The sequence below is a fragment of the Schistocerca americana genome, chromosome 2 (assembly GCF_021461395.2).
Source record: "Schistocerca americana isolate TAMUIC-IGC-003095 chromosome 2, iqSchAmer2.1, whole genome shotgun sequence".
NCBI classification, from domain to species: domain Eukaryota; kingdom Metazoa; phylum Arthropoda; class Insecta; order Orthoptera; family Acrididae; genus Schistocerca; species Schistocerca americana.
In genome coordinates this window covers 714,169,922-714,189,266 of record NC_060120.1, presented here as the reverse complement: position 1 = coordinate 714,189,266, position 19,345 = coordinate 714,169,922, and the positions used below count along the sequence as shown (strand labels likewise).

The 19,345-nt window shown below is 40.7% G+C and overlaps 1 protein-coding gene across 2 annotated transcripts in view; it reads right to left on the bottom strand.

Moving 5' to 3' along the window:
- Positions 1–19,345, bottom strand: part of LOC124594444 (SWI/SNF-related matrix-associated actin-dependent regulator of chromatin subfamily A-like protein 1) — a 147,174-nt gene that overhangs the window by 39,722 nt on the left and 88,107 nt on the right. For both annotated transcript variants that reach the window (XM_047132819.1, XM_047132820.1), the window contains 2 exons: positions 5,488–5,652; positions 5,245–5,406 (listed from right to left, as the gene is read on the bottom strand). In XM_047132819.1, coding sequence (XP_046988775.1) covers positions 5,245–5,406; positions 5,488–5,652 — 327 coding nt within the window. The remainder of the gene's footprint in view (positions 1–5,244; positions 5,407–5,487; positions 5,653–19,345) is intronic.

Below are 19,345 nucleotides of genomic sequence, written 5' to 3'. Positions count from 1 at the left end.
TGTGAATGGGACAGGAAAGGAAATGACTACTACTGCACGTGAAGGCTAGGCTAAAATTAGAACCAAAAAATCCATGGTCCAACCAAGATGTGATCCTGGGACCTCTCGGTTTACAGGCATGCACTTCACTGCTGGACCACCGGACCCGAAGTTTATGTGGATAGTTCATCTACGTGTTTTGACAAATGAGTTTGCAAGTATCAAAATAAGTGACATATGGCCTTTTCTTCTCATTGCATTGACTCAAAAGCTAAAATTATTTACACTACTAAGGGACCTTGGACCTTAGTACCCATACATATTATAAAAATGTATGTATGTGTGTATGTTCAAAATCTCCTCTTAAACCACTAGAACTATTTCAACCAAACTTGATAAACTTAACTCTTACTGTCAGACAACAATCACCATGGGGGTAAGAACCATCAACTTATCACAGTTCAGGAGATATGACATCACAAAAAATGTGATGCATACAGAACTCCTGTATGTCTCATGATATTTAAATTTATTACTTCTTTGCCATCAAGTCTATTCACAACATACTTTGCAGACAGTATCCACATATGCCACTGAATGTACCTACACAAATATATCATTGTAAGACATACAGCTTATGAGATATGATGTCACAAACACTGAGATGCATGACAAAATGCTACTTCATGAATAAAGTTTTAATACATTCAAGGTCAGTTCACACTGACTGTCACATCGCATCACATCAATTTGTAGCACTCCACTATGCATTTTAAATAATGGCATTCTTATCGGCCGTCATGTTGTGTCATGGCACCATCAAGGTTCCTCAGGAAGAAAGTTTTCATCAGCTGACATCATTGTCCATTGCTGATCTTGTGACCCTGAAGCTCATTTCCTCATGATACACAACTGAGTGCTCTTCTTCCATACTTCTTTTCATTGTCCACTTCTTGTAAATTGTTTCAATCATCATTCCTTTTGCTAAAGTTTATAATTTTATAATGAATGATAGCTGATTAAAGCTGTGAGGAAGTAGCATGAATGGAACGATATGAGTGATTTAGGAGGTACTCAAATTCTGTTAGGAAAGGATTGAAGCAGTGAGGAAGCAGCATGAATGGAACAATATGAGTGATTTAGGGGGTACTCAAATTCTGTTACGAAAGGAGCATAGTGGAACAAATAAACATCTTAACCTTCTCATTTTGCACTGTAATTCTCAAGTGCCAGAAGTGCATATTCAATAGCAGAGGCATGTTATCAGGCATTTGTAATGTCTGATAAAGAAATGGGCTGAAAGCTTCAGACACAGCAAGTGGCAAAATGCTTTTTTTGTTAAGTATACAAGTACTGTATCACAGTTGTTTAAATATGTATTTGTGGCAGGCCTATTTAATGTTATATTTATCTCTGTATTTTGTGTGGAACAGTTTTGCAAGCATCAATGGTCAATATTTATGACGTTTCACAAGCTAATGCCGGTACAAATAAGACACTTGACCTCTTAAAAGCCAAATACAAGATGTAAAAGAAATCCATAAATCTTGAAGGGGAAGGTACTGAGAGAGATATGACTATTACAGAAAAATTTGTGCTGGACTGGCAACTAAACTTAGCCTTAAACAAATCAATTTTTCACAGGGTGTGATGGTACCTCATAACACTGTGTTACTCTTTGTAATTCCCTTCATAATGATATCACCTTTTGGATCCACAAACTTTTTTTTGCATTGCTTCACACGTCTGTCTTCCTACTCTAATACACAACTACCCCTGCAAGTTGCAGAACCTTACGAGGCCAATAAATGTTATTTTCATACAAATGTGGACTCCAGCTACTGCTACTGCATTGCGTAAGTGCACTTCAAACATAAAAACAGTAGAGCATCATCTTGCAAAGACTGCAATTCCCGCTAGAAAACAGCTGAGGTCAGCCATGCGAGAATTGAGGACAGCCTTATGAGTTGAGATCACATGACTTGAATGCCTCGATGTGACAGACAATGTGAACACACACTCCATGACATATTCTTTACTAATGAGGCTCTCCTACAGTCGAGGCAGCTTTAGGAAATCCCCAACTACTGGTAGCGCTTTTGACAGTTTTCAACTGCGAGGGGCAAACAGCTATTGGCAAAAACAATAGCTTTCTGTAAAGCTTTAAAGTGGCATTTCATAATTTCAAAGGTATTTTCACGAATACACAGAAATGAAATTTTTTTTTATATTGCTCTAGAAACACAGTTAGTTTTTTTCCATTTTTAATAGAAAATTGGCAAAATGAATCCCCAGCCAATGTCAAGGTTGTCAGTTAGTTTGACTAAAGTTTCAGCTTGATACCTCTATCCATTCCTGCAAAAAAGGAACCTTTACAGCAAGACAAAAAAGTGAGACATAATTACAATCAACAATTTTTGGTTTTTCCCCTATATCTGTATTGTAAAACCTGCTTCTCACCACATTTTATGATTATAGTTCAATAAGAAGTAACCTGTGGGTTCTGACGAGTGGTTTTCGAACTATCAAAATATGTGACATTACTGGCTCTCAAACGCACTTACTTTGACGTTTAAATTTTTCACACTACCAAGGGATTGTAGGCCTTAGTAGGTGACATAAATTTACACTTGATACCTCTACTGTGCATTAGAAAAAGGGGTCTTAACAGTCAGCCAGCCAGTCACTCAGTCTGACAGATGGACAACAAAGTGATCCTATATGGGTTTCGTTTTTACCAACTGAGGTATGGAACCCTAAAAATGGTGACAAAATTAAAAACACATGAATTGTGTTCCTAAAAATATTTCTGAAATTGCGCTCAAAATACTTCACAGAATAATGTTCTGCTAGGGAGAAATTTGTAGGCATGGAGGTAAAGGATGACAGCAACTGTGTACAAACTCCTAGTCTGTTGCACCTCATAGTTCCAATTGTGATATTTTCAATGGCACTGATGTACTAGGAAGGCATTTTATAATGCTGCTGCAGTGTAATTTATTAGAAAATGGACTCAACAATACAGTCAAATGCAGTACAAAGTCTTTCCTCATATGAAATAAAAAAGTGACTTCTGAGCTGTGACACTTGTCGCAAATAAGATAAATAAATGAACTTTTAATTTCTCTCTTCATAGCTTTACGCGTAGTTAATTCAAACACAAACTGTTAGAAAAATTTAAATATAATATCATATCAAGCATGTAATTTGGAATATAGTTAGCTAAATGTATTTAAAAGAGTGATGTACCATGAAGGAATCCGTATTAAAATCAATCCAATCAGGACAGTAACAGAAGAAATAATTATCAAAAGATTTCGAAAGAATTATTAAGTGATTTTCTGTAATAGTGTGTACCCCGAAGAAAAGACGAACTGAATTAACACATTACACAACTTCACAAACAGCTAAGTTCAACATTTGTTCTTCACATAAATGCTACGTTCTGCAACAAACAATCAGTATCTCAACATTTTTATGTTTTTCTGTTCTTGAATGCCTTATGTGTTATGGGGTACTATTCTAGGGTAACTCATCAGTTACAAAGAAATTACTGACTGTACAAATACAAGAAGAGTGAATAGTATGCAATGTAAAAAATGGCCCTCAGTACTTTATCACCGGAGCTACCACAGACTCAATACATCTGTCTAGCTAATATATTTAAGCGATCAACACTGCAAGATCACAGGTTAACGTAAGTGCACAGTAAGCTATTGTAAATGTGAACTGCTGATACATTAATAACCAGTGCTGACTGCCACAATGTGGAGCGCAAGCATGCAAACGTGCACACATTGTGTTGTACAGGTGCCGGATGTCAGTTTGTGGATGTAGTTCCATGCCTGTTGCACTTGGTTGGTCAAGATGGGTATGATTAATGCTGGTTGTGGATGACGCTGGAGTTGTCGTTTGAGGATGTCCCATTTGTGCTCGACTGGAGACAGTTCTGTTGACTGAGCAGGCCAAGACATGACGAAACTCTGTAGAGCATATTGGTTACAACAATGGTATGTGGGCTAACGTTATCCTGTTGGAAAACACGCCCTTGAATGCTGTTCATGAATGGCAGTAAAACAGGTCACATCACAAGATTGAAGTACAAATTTGCAGTCAGGATGTGTGGGATGACCACAAGAATGCTCCTGCTGTCATACAAAATCGAACTTCAGACCATAACTCGAGATGTGGGTCAAGTGTGAGTAGCACACAGACAGGTTGGTTGGAGGCCGTCAACTCAAGGCCATCACTGCCACCGAGGCAGGACCCGCTTTCACCAGGAAACACAACAAACCTCAACCCTGCCCTCCAGTGAGCTCTCGCTCGACACCACTTAAGTCGCAAATGGGGCTGATTTGGGGTCAGTAGAATGCACGCTACAAGACATCTGGCTTGGAGTTGTCCTCACAGTAACCGATTTGTAACTGTTTGTTGTGTCACTGAGGAGCCAACTGCTCCTAAAATTGCTACTGCAGATGCAGTGTGGTGCACCAGTGCCATATGCCAAACGTGATAGTCTTCCCTCGTTAGAGTGCCATGTGGCCACCTGGAGCCCAGTCTTCTTGCAACTATACATTCTCGTGACCACTGCTGCCAGCAATCATGTACAGTTTCTACATCCCTACTAAATCTTTCTGCAGTATCGCAGAAGGAACATCCAGCTTCTCATAGCCCTATTACAAGACCTTGTTCAAACTCAGTGAGGTACTGATAAAGGCATCTTTGTTGTCTTAAAAGCATTCTTGGCTAACATCAACTCCCCACGTCCTATCTCAAAGGTAACTAATGCTCATGATCATTATGCAAGTATTTAATGCAAACCTGATTTGCATCCACATAGTGGCGCTACTAGCACCAGTTTTTGCATTTGGCATGAAATCTGAACAGACATCACCCTTCAGATGTAGAAAAATGCCTACCAACTTTCATTTATGTTGCACAATTCTTTCTTGGTGTTGAAATTTTTTTCTGTCAGTGTATATTTTTATTGAAAATAGTATCACATGTATTATAGAAGACAAAAAGTTTACTTTTGCTTTTAAATTTTATTTTGTTTTCCTAGCAGCATGAGTAGTATTAAGGGCTAATATGTACAATTTTATTGAATCTAAGGCATTGTGCAATTTAATCATATGTAAATGGGCATATACACACAAATTGTGAATACCTAGCCTATAAACTGACTTGCTCAATGTCATTCTAATAGAAAAAAATAAGGCAACTGATCAATAGAACATTGAATCAATTAATTGACTAAATACATACTTAACAGCTTTTAGTTTTACATTCCCTGTGGCTGCAAAAAATGACAGAAGAGCTCCTCTCCTCTGCATGCCACTCAGTTGTTTGGAATGTAGTCTTTTTAACCAGCTTTCCACTTCATCACTCTTCATATTTATAGAAGAAGGATTCAAAACAACAACCTGCCTGTGAAAGCAAAAACCAAAATTAATATAACATCACTAGGGCTTCCTTAAATTTTACAAAGGAAGTAGAATATTTGTTTACCTCATTTTTGAAGGCAACTGGGTGATGACATCAGATTTCAAGCGCCTAATCATGAAACGATGTTCGAGCAGGAGCTGTAGTTCCTCCATGTTTGAAGAGCCACTGAAGTCCCAGCCCCATTTAGTTTGTTTACCTGCACAATATCTGATGCCATATGTTTGAAAACTGCAACAATCGAGAATAAAATTACTACTATGGTATGTTATGATCTAAACATTGCCTTAGGCATAAATACCGATACAGAGAGAGAGAGAGAGAGAGAGAGAGAGAGAGAGAGAGAGAGAGAGATTGTATGAGAGTGTGTAAACACTGCTTCTAAGGAATTTTATGTTATAATTAATTGAAGAGTACTGACAGAGAAGCAGATCTTTTATCTAAAATACACTCACTTCCCACCAAATAAGTTGTATATAAAGGTACTATAGCAACCAGTTTTCCCCTTCACCATCATGCATATGTAGTACATCCAATGAAAAATGATGAAAATTGTTTCTCTAAACTAAATTTCACTACAGACACCATCATGTCTCAATATCTTCTCACATGCCTTTTTACTATTTATTATCCTTTTAGTCCGTGTATTCCTGCCTTCTGCAACTATCATCAGACAAGTTTGCCTGGTTATTTTGGTATTACTGGGGCATCTACAAGTCATTATATAGACAATAACCTCATCATGTATTTCAATGCACTGCTGCAAAACTTTTTCATCACCCTGTGACTGAGTGATGGGTTCGGTAATCACTCAAAGTGTTCTCTTCAATTGTAATCACGTACTTCAGTTAAGGCTCTCCTACAGGATAAAAAATAACAGTATATTTCTTTCTTCCTCCTCCTTTTTTTTCACAATATACTTATACTATATTGAACTACTAAGTCATTACTGTCATCAGCATCCATAAATAAAGCCCAACACAGAACATTCTGTGTCATGAGTTAGAGACAAATAACAATTACTTATGGTAGAAGGTAATGACAGAAAGTACAAAATTTTGGAGGGGATAACAGAAGCACTGAGTTGTCAACAGGAACACACAAGAGAAAAAAACCTGACTTGCTTTTGGTATCATTTGTCAAGTTAAGAGTACACACACACACACACACACACACACACACAAACAACCTGTGCCCCTACACATTGTACCGGCTGGGCACATAATGCCAGAATTGAGTTGCAGCGGGTAGACCAGAGTCTGGTGGCGGTTGTGTCAGGTGGGGTTGGAGTTGGGATTGGGTTGGGTGGGGTGGGTAGGTTAGAGGGAGCGAGAGTGGGAGTGGGAGAGAGGTGAGAGACAGGAACAGAGGCTGCATGTTGGTAGCTAGCAGCTTGGAGGGAGGCAGCAGTTTTGCTAGCTAGGAATGTGGGAGGGAGGGGTGGCAGACACATGGGCTAGGAATGTGATGCAAGGGCATCAGAGCCAAAGGGATGCAGTGCACAGTGAAGGTTACATGGAGACATGGTTTGGGAGGAGGTGAAAGGACAGAGGAAAGGTAAACTTTTGGGCGGAGGGTGTGGGGCCAGTGGGCTAACGGAGACTGAGGTCAGGGGGATTTACAGGAATGATGGATGTATTACAAGGATAGCTTCCATCTGCATAGTTCAGAAAAGCTAGTAGTGGAGGGAAGGATCCAGATAGCCCAAGCTGTGAAACAGTCACTAAAAACAAACATGTTGTGCTCACCATCTGGATGTCGTTCAGAGTTTGGCAGGGCCATTCATTCTTGTGGATAGTTGGTCGGTTGTTACATCAACATAAAAAGCTGTGCAGTGACTGCAGCAGAGTTTGAATATGACATGGTCACTTGCATTGGTGGCCCTCCCTCTGATGGGGAAGAGTAAGCCTTTGACAGGGCTGGAGTAGGCAGTGCTGTGTGGGTGGACTGAGCAGGTCTTGCACCTGGGTCTTTGACAGGGATTTGACCCCTGTGGCAAGCAGTTGAGTGGGGGAGTGGCATAGGATGGACCAGGGTGTTGTGTAGGTAGGGTGGCGAAGGGATACCACTTTAGGAGGAGTGGGGACGATCTTGGGTAGGATTTCCTTCATTTCTGGGCATGATGATAGATGAGATAATGAAAGCCTGGGAAAGGATATGGTTCAGTTGTCCCAGTGCAGAGTGATTTTGGGTGATGAAGGGATGCTCCATTGTAGCTGATTCTTGGATGTGGTGGGAGGATTAGGGATGTGTCAGGATGTGTCATAGGAAATATGTCAGTAGACTAGATTTGGAGGGTAGTACTGGTCTGTGAAGGCCCTTGTGTGACCTTCAGCAGAATGGGCAAAGGAGTTCAAGTCACTGAAGATACGATGTACACGATTCACATGGCTGCATGGGAGTGATTTTCTGGGTGAGGGAGGTGGGTTTGAAAGGTGATCAAACACAGGTTGCATTAGGCAGACAGGTAAATCAGTGCACTAACTAAATGTCGTTGGAAGGTAAAAATGAACTCCATATCAGTCCTGGAGAAAACAACGTCATCAATCAATACACCTGAGGGCTTAAAGTATACATTGGCTGGATAACAAGTGAGACTGTGGCAGTCCACGGCAGCCCTTAAATCTGCTGTGGTAATCTGGTGCCAGCAGGTGTATCCTTCCACGTCACGCCTAGTAATTTAGCTGGATGTATGGATAATTACATCGAATAATCCCCTGATCTGTCCAGTGGGATTACAAGTCCAACTAGAGTGACACACATTACATTTTACAGAGATAGCAGTGGGGAACAAAATTTTCCTGTTATCTGCAGCCTTCTATTCCATTGTAATCTGTGTGTCACAAGAATGGCCAATGACCATGTATACACTCATATATTGAACCTGTCATTACATTAACTGTGTAACATACCAGACATTTTAGAAGTCACAGAAGCAATAATACGTTTTCCCAATGCTCCCTTCATTTTTATTTCATTCATGAATTTACCCTTAGTTTTTACACAACATAGTAATGGTGCTTTGTTACCTCTAATAATCTAGCTACTGACTGAACTTTTTCCATCAGAATGCATCTGTAGTAAATGACTAATCCACTGCCATCAATTTCGAAGATTTAGGTGAGTGAAGAAATACTTAAAGATATAAGGATTACCCTTAACTTTTTAAATTATTTTAATCACAGCAATAGAGTATCTACTATCTTATCTGATGAAATGCAAAACCTGCCACCTATAGCTGACTGCTGTGAGATGCACAGACACATGATCAGAGACTTCCATAGCTTCCAAGCTACTACTCTTTTCCTAGTGTAATAATGCACCTGCATGATCCTGCCCAGTTGTGCACACACAACCACCACCCCCACCCACCCGGCTGTATTCTCTCTCTCTCTCTCTCTCTCTCTCTCTCTCTCTCTCTCTCTTTCTCTCTCTCTCTCTCACACACACACACACACACACACACATATGTGCTTTGTAGCAGTAGCCACACTGACATTTTATGAGTTGATGCTTGGGCTGAAAGAAATGGGGGGGGGGAGGTGGTAAGAGCGAAGAAAGAGGAAGGAGGGAGAGGGGGAGGGGGAGGGGACGGGGGAAGGGGGGGGGGGAGAGAGAGAGAGAGAGAGAGAGAGAGAGAGAGAGAGAGAGAGAGAGAGAGAGAGAGAGAGAGAGAGAGGCGGGGGCCAGAGAGGGAGGGAGAGAGGACGGGGAGAGGGAGAGAGGGAGGAGGTGTAAAATAAGTACAATATGGAGTAGTGCAGAAAATGTGGGAGTAAGAATATAGGAGAAAGAACAGCTTTAAACCAAGAGACTTACAAGAATGGAGGACAGTTGCCCCCTATGAATTTATGAGGAGATGCTGCTAGGGAGGAGGATCCAAATGGCACAGGTACTGAAGAGCTATTGAAATCATTGATAGTATTGTGTGAAAAATATTTAAGAACTAGTATAGTAATGTTTGTAGTTAACCATAGTTCATAATGGTCATTCCTGCAGTCACACAACTGGTTAGCTTGTCAGACTCACATAGGACACTGCATTTTCAGGGTAACTGGTACAAAAATGTGACTGCTTACATATATGGCACTACCTTTTACAGGACAGAAAATGCCTGCGACTCTATGGCTGTAAGAATTGATAGATGGGCTGACAGGACAGGTTTAATGGGGGAAAGTAGGGGGTGAGAGGTTTCTCGTACATGACTGGGAGCAAAGGTTGCAAAATATGGAACAAATTATTGCATTGGTTGAGAGAGCAGTGGACAACTATTTTGGGTGAAGTAGATAAAATTTGGGATACAATACATCATCACAGAGCAAGATGACATGTTATGAAGGCCACGGAGAAGAATGTGGTTAAGTTTTACACCACCTTGGTGATATCAGGTGATGAGTGGGTACTCATCAGTGTCTGCTTCACTGCAGCTTCAGGTTCGTTGATATGACAGAGAAAGTTGACATAAGAAAGCTGCTACTAGACTAGATGGATAGCAGATGTTTCAGCTCTGGCAAGATTATTAGTGTATCTGGCTAACTCCTGCTTCTCACTGGCAATGGTGTGCTTATATGTGCTAAGGCAGTAGGTCACATCCTTTTTAATGTGAAAAGGGTCACAGCTCTCAAAATGAGGATACTGTTGATGTTGGTGGGTTTTATGGTAACAAATGTTTTTATGGAGCCATCTGAGAGGCAGACTTCAACTTCTAGGAAGGCAGCTTGTTAAGTTGAGAAAGACCATGTGAAATGGATTTTGGGAGTAGATGTTGAGGTTCTGGGGAGACATGAGCAGAGAATGTTGTTGCCCTGAATCCAGATACAAAGATATCAATAAATATCAGCCAGATAAGATATTTTGGGTGCTGAATGGATAGGAATGATTTCTCTGTGCAGTCCTTGGACAAATTAGCTAGGCACAGTTCTATTGACTTCTTTGTAGTCTCATAAAATTTGTTGTGTGTAATACAATACAATTCAGATATAACAGTGTCCATAATAATTTCCATGGAAACAGCTGAGAGACAGATTAATGAGCAGAGAATACTGGCCTCCAAATTTCATTTGGGAAAACCAAGTTTATAACGAACATAAATTCACCACCAAGGGAGCTTAACGTACAAGCACAGAAGACTGGCCTCCAAATTTCATTTGAGAAAACCAAGTTTATAATGAACATAAATTCACCACCAAGGGAGCTTGTAGTGGGCCAAGTCAAAATTAAGCGAGTTGTAAAGTTTAAATATCTCGGAAAATGGATAACAACCACCTTATCAGAGAACCTTATCAGAGAATGAAGCCCTCATATCAAACATGAACAAAATGGAAATGGTGTTCCATTTAACCAAAAACATCTGCAACAAAAGATCAGTATCGTTAAATGCAAAGTTAAGGCATTACTGCAGTGTTATCTGTCAGGAGGTCTTATATACTTCTGAATGCCTAGCAATGAAAAAAAGGCCTAATCAAAAGACTGGAGGCCAAGGAAAGGAAGATTTTGAGAAAGATCTTAGGTTTAGCAAAGAGAATGGGAAATACATAAGATGTCATAACCATGAACTGTATTCCCACATAGAGAAGATAACCGATACCATCTGGAAAAGAAGGATTATGTTTTATGGACATATGACTTAAATGAGCCCTGGAAGACTCACCAATTGTATGATCACCTACTTTAAGGAGAAGAAAACAAAATAGGCCTGGTTCACAGAGGTGGAGAAAGATCTTAAAGAAGTGAGAATCACCCATGATATCTTGGAGTGTGTCCCACTCAAGGAGAAAGTTATGGTGGGGCAGGGTTTCCAATAAAAGCCAAAACTAAAAAAAGGAAAGGCTTGGACCCAGGAGAGGAAGGAGCAAAACCCAGAACGAATGCAGGAGCACTGGGCAAACATCAGAACACGTCAAGCAAGACTGTTGAAACAATGTGGTCTAAAGATGGGCGATACAAAATGAATGAATAATACTGAGAATAGGCTTTACTACATTTAATTACAACTGGCTTTATATCAGAAAGGAATGAATAATGTAAGTACCAAAGTCTTTGATTGTTTGCCGGATGATTTATAAAGTGTGACTGACAGCACTGCCAAATTTGAAACTAAGGTATTAATGTTCATTTTGGATAACTCTTTATATCCCACAGGGGATGTTTTATTAAGAAACCTGAAGATTATAAAAGGCATAAGACCAACAAGTTTACTTCCATTATCAAATTTAATATATTTTTTCTTGTTCTGGGGGGGGGGGGGGGGGGTTCTTCTGTAAGTGGTAAGCATTTGGCCACAGTTAAATATAAATTAAATTAATTCATTCCACCTCACCATAACATCCAAATGACCCATAAGACACATATATAACTAACTCCACCTTCGGCTGTCAATTAACATTGCCAAAAGAAGAAAATAGGCACACACACACACACACACACACACAAAATTGGAAGCAATATAATGAGACTAAAGGTAGTACAATTTGTCCACAAAAGATCATTCCTGAAAAACAATGTCACTTAAAAAATGTTAGTAGCCAAAGAGGATTCCTTAGGTCAAGATCACACTGGACAGATAATACCAAAAGAGACTAATAAATTAAGAGACAGATTGCTGCATAGTAATTACCTCCAGAAGGCAAAATGTGTAACACTGCCTACAGACACAAAGTCTATCATCACACACACTACAGGTGAGTCACTCTCACCAGGGGATTTGAGAGTCCAGCCCTTCCTGTTTAAACCTTCCCTGACATATTTCTCTCCACTCCCAAAGGAAGGAACTATTAATTCTGAAAATTAGGTAGTGTGTCACTTTTACTTGTATACAGGTCAATTGGCACTGCTCCTGGAGATAAGTAATGACAAGCAACTCTGTCTTATAATTTACTAATTTTCTCAATTGGGTTTTTCTTTGACATAATTAAAAGTCCTGAAAAAAAGACAACTGCAGAAATGAAAAAAGCTATCATCAACATATCAGGATGAAAGTACATGATCAGCCAACTGTAGCTGAACATAACTGAACATAAGCCACCACCTTATTATGCTGATAAGACAAAAGCCTAAGCAGTAACACATAATCACAAGAGACCACCACCATTTCTCAGGAGAGTCCAAATTTTTCAATAATCTGTTAACCTGTTGAGAAACACCAAGCTGATGAAATAGAACATGCCACAACATGACTTTACAGTAACACTCAATTAACTTTAATTTTGTTATGAACTTTTACCATAAATGAACAGAAATTACTTCTTTCAGGATTAAGTTGGATGAAGTGGTCTGTATTATAACAAGGTTCTTATAGGGTATTTACAACTTCAAAATGCATGTCAAGTGGAGTGGTGTGCAGTAATACAGGTGACATATTATGCAAGGAACACATGGAGACACGGAACTGCTGTAAAATTAAAACTCTCACCAAAACTAGCAGTTCATCATGTGGTGAAATGATGATCAGCATTCCATATCTCCCAAGTTTGAAGTATTTATGCTTTTTTTAAATAGCAGAACTGGCCTTGAATGTTTTGTGATTAGTAAAATGTCATGACTGGTAATTTTTTTCCTCCTCTTTTTTTCGATATATATATATGCATCCCAGTCAAGAAAAGGAAGTGCAGCTTTTGTTGTAAATCAGTTTTATAACTCTTAGTTTGTGCATACTATTTCATTGGACCCTTGATAGTCAGACTTTCATCAAGGAGCGCAAGGTAAGAATTAAAAGGCAGCAAAAAAACCGAACACCACACAAAACAAAGTGATGAAATATTAACTTGAGGTAACAAGTTTAATAACAAATTTAAAGCAACATGATGATGCCTCCAATTGGAAATCAACAGTCATTCTCATATGACGAGGAAGAATAGGGCTCTGCTGGTTTTATGCTATTGGCATCCACCCAACAATTCTCTTTTTGACATTTGCACTGTGACCCAGTTAAATGTTTTGAGTGTTCGAAAAAGTACTTGAAATCATGTTCAAACAAATTACAAAGCTTTACCGTTGACAGTATCTACATACAAAAATAACAACTTTTGTTTTTTTCTTACATTTCAAAAATAAATAAATAAATAAAATAAAATGGTTCAAGTGGCTCTGAGCACTACGCGACTTAACTTCTGAGGTTATCAGTCACCTAGAACTTAGAACTAATTAAACCTACCTAACCTAAGGACATCACACACATCCATGCCCAAGGCAGGATTCAAACCTGCAACCGTAGCGGTCGCTCGGCTCCAGACTGTAGCGCCTAGAACCGCAAGGCCACTTCGGCCGGCACATTTCAAAATTTTCATGTGATACAGTCGTATATTATAATCTACTAATCAAATACCTTTCTGCCCATATGAAAGAAATACAAGGACGTAAAATGAAAAACAAGCCAAGGTTGCAAATTTCACTTTTTTTTTTTTACTTGTTGACAAGTTTCAGGCTGGTACCCATTTTCAGATCATCCTACAGGACAGAAAATCATATTTACACTCATTTACAATGCAGGTATTACCTATTTTTTTAGCACATATCTAAAATACAGAAAATATCATCTCAAGACTATGTAACACATAGTTGAAATGGTCTACCTGAAAATGCAAAAAATGTGTCACAAATACATACGTATTATGAAGTGCAAATGAACAGTTACAGTGCATACCGGTAACTGGCAGTCTACTCCTCTTGCTGCCATAAGGAAACCTTAGGGAAGGGGATGCCCAATCAGGATGTAGGAAACCTTTTTTATTTATTATTCTCCAACCGTAAAAAATACAACAATTAGTACCATAACAGTATAAGTCAACAATAAAATTAATTATTGTGAATTATTGTGAATAAAATTAATACTTTTAAAATCTTTACCAAAAGCAGTCAGTTACTTAAAATCACTGAACATTAAAATATAGCAGTGCCACATAAAGTGCTTTTAACAAAGTTGTATGCCAAGTTGGCACGTAAAAATGATTAAATGTGAACTACAACATTAGTATTAACAGAAAACAAAATAACAGTCCATTAAAAATTCCAACCCTTTCCAAGCATGAAAACTTTACCGTAACAAACTTAAACACACTAACAGGCATATAAGGTGGAAGTAGGGCTGTAGAGGGAGGGGAGGGGGAAGAAGAGAGAGATTGGGGGTTGGGAGGAGTATGGAGGGCTGGGAAAAGGGTTGGTGGGGTTGCAGGGAGGCGGGGGGGGGGGGGGGGGGGGGGGTGGAGAAGGGGAAATCAGTTGGTGGGGTTGGGGGATGGAGAAGCATATAGATGAAGTCGAATGGGTAACAGGGCAAGAATGGAAATAACAGTTTTTCAGTATCAGTAAAACAGACTTACTGAAACTAGACAGCAAATGACTATTTGCCATTTTTATAATCAAATAAATAAGAACTAATATAGATTAATGGATTCAATAAAGAAACCATACACCATATGTTACTTAGATGTATCCAACAGATAATATATGCTAAAAAAAAGGAACGCAAACAATATTTTTTTAATAATTTAGGAAGACAACAAAATTAACCAGTAAACCGAGCTTCATAATCTGCCATACACATCATACTATTTTTATGGTTTAGGGTGCAAAACTGCTACGGTCATAAGTGCCCATTCTGTGGCTTAGGGAAGGGTAAAAAACCTAATGTTAAATCAGCAGCAATGGGAGCAAAACTCAAAAGGGAGGGAGGAAACTAAAAACGGAAGGAAATCTTAGAAAACTACTATTGAAGAGGGGTTGTTGTCCCCAAAACAAGAGCTTCAAGTGACCGATGTCATCTCACTGACACTGATAAACCCAAGGATGTGATCATCTGAGTGTATGTCATCTGCTAAAAGGGAAGATATATCAGGCGACAGCTGTAATTGAGCGTGTAGTGGATTTAAAATAGGGGCACTGAAGTAAAAGGTGTCTCACCATCCATGGTTGAGAGAATGGGGACAAAGCAGGGGAGGATCACCACTTAAAAGATGCCAATGGCTAAAAAGACAGTGCCCTATCCAGAGTCTAGTTAAAATTTCCTCCTCCCGATGCCGAGGCTAGGAGGAAGAGGTCCATGCACAGGGAAGAGGTTTTATGTCCCATAATTTATAGACCAATGTGTGCGCCATAAAAGAGCAACACAATGACATAAAACGCTCTGTAGATCGGCTAAGGGCACCACGCGTATAGTGCGCCGAGGAAGAGAGACTGAAGCCTCGGCTGCTATATTGGCTACCACGTTTCCGCGGATTCCAATGTGCCCCATAATCCAGAGGAATTCCACAGAGACGAGCCCCCCCCCCACCCCCCACCCCCTTCCAAGTGGAGCAAGTGGAGGCAGTCCTGAATCCGGTGGACCAGAGGGTGGACAGGATAAAGAGCTTGGAGGTTGAGGAGAGAGCTGAGGGAATCCGAGTCATGTAATTTACTGTAGCCGCTTATGACTACAGATGTATTGGACAGCCTGGAGAACAGTGTAAAGCTCCGCAATAAAAACCGAAGTTTGGGAAGTCGAAATCGATTAGGGGTGTCACCAACAATATAGGCATTCCCAACACCAAATGTGGTTTTTGAACCATCAGTGTAGATAAATGTGGCATACTCCATTTGTGCACATAGAGCAGCAAATTCCCTTGGGAACCTGACAGAGGTCTCTGAGCAGGCAGGTCCGGGGTCGAATCCAAGGTGGTGCCTTACCCACATTTGTCAAGAAAGTTTTAGGAAAGTGGAAGGAAAGAGAACATAGCAGTTGACGGAAGCAGACTCCCAATGGTAGTAGAGAGGAAGGTGGTCTGCACACCCTAAATCCAAGGAGGCGTCGAAAAAAAGGGCACATGTCGAATGAGCAGGCATGGAAGACATGACTACCGTAACGACTCAGTAGGACAGTGGAGGTTCAGCAGTCTCAGCGTAAAGGCTCTGCATGGGGCTGGTGTTAAAAGCTCCAGACGCTAAATGCAATACATGGTGGTGGAGATAGTCGAGACGCTGAAGAATAGACGGCCGTGCAGAGGAGTAAACTATGCTTCCGTAGTCCAATTTCGAGTGCACTAAGGTGCGATATAGGCAGAGGAAGACCACTCAGTCCGCTCCCCAGGAGGTACCACTCAGAGCACAGAGGGCGTTGAGAGATCGCAGACAGCGAGCCGAAAGATATGAAATGTGAGAAGACACGCACAGTTTTCTGTCAAACATAAGGCCCAAGAATTTGGCAACGTCTGCAAATGGAAGGTCAACAGAGCCTTGATGGGAAGGTGGAGGAAATTCCGTATGATGCCAAAAATTTACACAGATGGTCTTACGGGGAGAAAAGCTGAAGCCTGTTTCGATGATCCATGAATGGAGGCATTTGAGACATCCTTAAAGAAGTCATTCAAGAAGGCTGGTCGTTAAGAGTTGGAGTAGATCACAATATCGTTGACAAAGAGGGACCCGAGACATCGGGAAGGACACAAACCACTATTATGGATTTATGGCAATGGCAAACAGTACTACACTTAGCACGGGGCCCTGGGGCACCCCATTTTCTTGGGAGAAAGTATGGGAGAGAGTAGTGTTCACTCGCACCTTAAATGTGCGGTCTGTCATAAATTCACGAAGAAAAAGGGGTAGCCGACCTCGAAGGCCCCAAGAGAACAGTGTGCGGAGGACGCCTGTCCTCCAACAGGTATCGTATGCTCTCTCCACATCAAAAAATATTGCTACCGTTTGGTGTTTCCTGCGAAAATTTTTCATGATGTAAGTGGAAAGAGCAAGAAGATGGTCAACTGCTGAACGATGCTTTCGGAAACCGCATTGTACAGGTGTTAAAAGATTTCGGGACTCCAGCAACCAGCCTAAACAGCAATTCACCATATGCTTCAAAACCTTACATACACTACTAGTGAGAGATATGGGGCAATAGCTAAAGGGGAGGTGTTTGTCCTTTCCAGGATCTGGAACAAGAATGACAATAGCTTCCTGCCATCTTCTGGGATACATACTGTTGGTCCAAATTCAATTATAAAGGCGAAGGAGGTAACGCACACTACAGTACGATAAATGCAGCAACATTTGCATGTGGATGGCATCTGGTCTGAGGCGGAAGAGCGAGAGGAAGAGAGCGCGTGTTGGAGTTCCCGCATAGAGAAAACAGTATTATAGCTTTCGCTATTTTGAGAGGAGAAAGCAAGAGGTCGCACTTCTGCTTCTTGTTTCTTCAGGAGAAAGGCTGTTGGGTAATTTGTTGAGCTCGAAATCTCAGCAAAGTGTTGAGCCAAAGAGTTAGAAATTGTGACTGGGTCCATTAAGGTATCATGCGTGACAGTAGCCCAGAGATTGGGGAGAAACTAGACGTGCCAGATAACTGTCGAATATGACTCCAAACTACAGAGGAGGGAGTGAAGGTGTTAAAGGAGCCGTTAAAGAAGTACCAGCTTGCCTTGTTGCTATCGCGGATGATGTGACAGCATCGCACACGTAACTGCTTAGAGCGGACACAGTTGGCCAATGTAGGATGGTGGCGGAAAACACAAAGAGCACGTCTCCGCTCACGTGTCTTTCTGAAACTGATTGCTGACAAGCCCTAACGAGTCCTGCAGAGATACTTTCATAAATAAAGATATAATTGCAAAGCTAACCAAAAGATCTGATGGTTGTAGCTTAAGTGCCTTCAGGCATCTTGTGAAGCCCTCTGAATTCCGGATATGGTGGTTGTACTTGCCTATGAGAGGTCCAACATGTAGTAATTGTTTAGTCAGAAAATAGATAGGAGCTCCAATGTTGCTCACTACTGGGCGAAGAGTTATCTCATCCTTATGTATCTTCGGCACGTCATACAGTCTTTGGAGAACTGCAGCCTGTTGACATAGGCTTTTCAAGATTTTAGAAGGAACACTTTTCTTGAGAAGACCTGATTTTTTTTCCTCTGGATTTTGCCAGTTGGATCCTCTCTTAGCTTGCAATAAGCAGGCTTGTCAAGCAGCATCTCCATCTTGCTGTTGTATTCAGCTTGTGACAGAAGGACAGTGGCATTCCCCTTGCCAGCAGGTAAAATGAAGAGATCTTTGCCTGCTCTCAAGTCTCACAGAGCCTTCCTTTCTGCTGAGTTGATGTTAAACTTTCTTTGTGGGGCTCATGTTACAATTTGGCACGTGTCCCTCCTAATTTCTTCCGCAACATCAATGGAAAGCTTCAAAATTGTCTGTTCTATGCTATGTTATGACATCTCAGACTGGAGCTGTCTGTGGTGTTGTTGCATAGTTCAAATCTTTGTCGAGCACTGTAACAGCTCCGTCGTGCAGGATTCTACCTGTGAGATCAACCCGGTGCTTCAACATGGTGCATTCCCTTCTTGCGGCTGGGCCAAAACACAAGCACACATTGGTATTTGTCGAGACTTGGCTTGTTGTTTTGACTAGATACTATGTCCCAATGTACCACCAGCTTTTCTGTAGACCGTGACATTCAGGAATGGTAAAATAGCATCTTCCACTGTGAACTGTATATTCGGATGGAGTGAGAGCAGATACCGGAGAAACACACGTAATGTCTCAATTCTGTGGGGCCACACTATAAATGTATGATGTACCTACCACCAGAGACAGAAATGTTTGTGACTTGCCAATTGCAGTGTTTTTTCCTCAAAGCTTTGCTTAAAATAGTTGGTCACCATGGGAGACAGAGGACTTCCCACTGCAACACTGTACATTTGCTCAAAACACTGGACACTGAATAAGAAATAAGGTGAGGTATGCACATGTTTAAACAGTACCACAGTGTCTTTCTCAAAGTGACTGCTGACAAGCCCTAACAAGTGTTGCAGAGATACTTTTGTGAATAAAGATACAACATCAAAGCTAACCAAGAGATGTGATGGTTGTAGCTTAAGTGTCTTCAGGAAACCTGTGAAGTCCTCTGAATTCCGGGCATGGTGGTCATACTTGCCTATGAGGTGTCCCAGCAGCATAGTAAGATGTTTGCC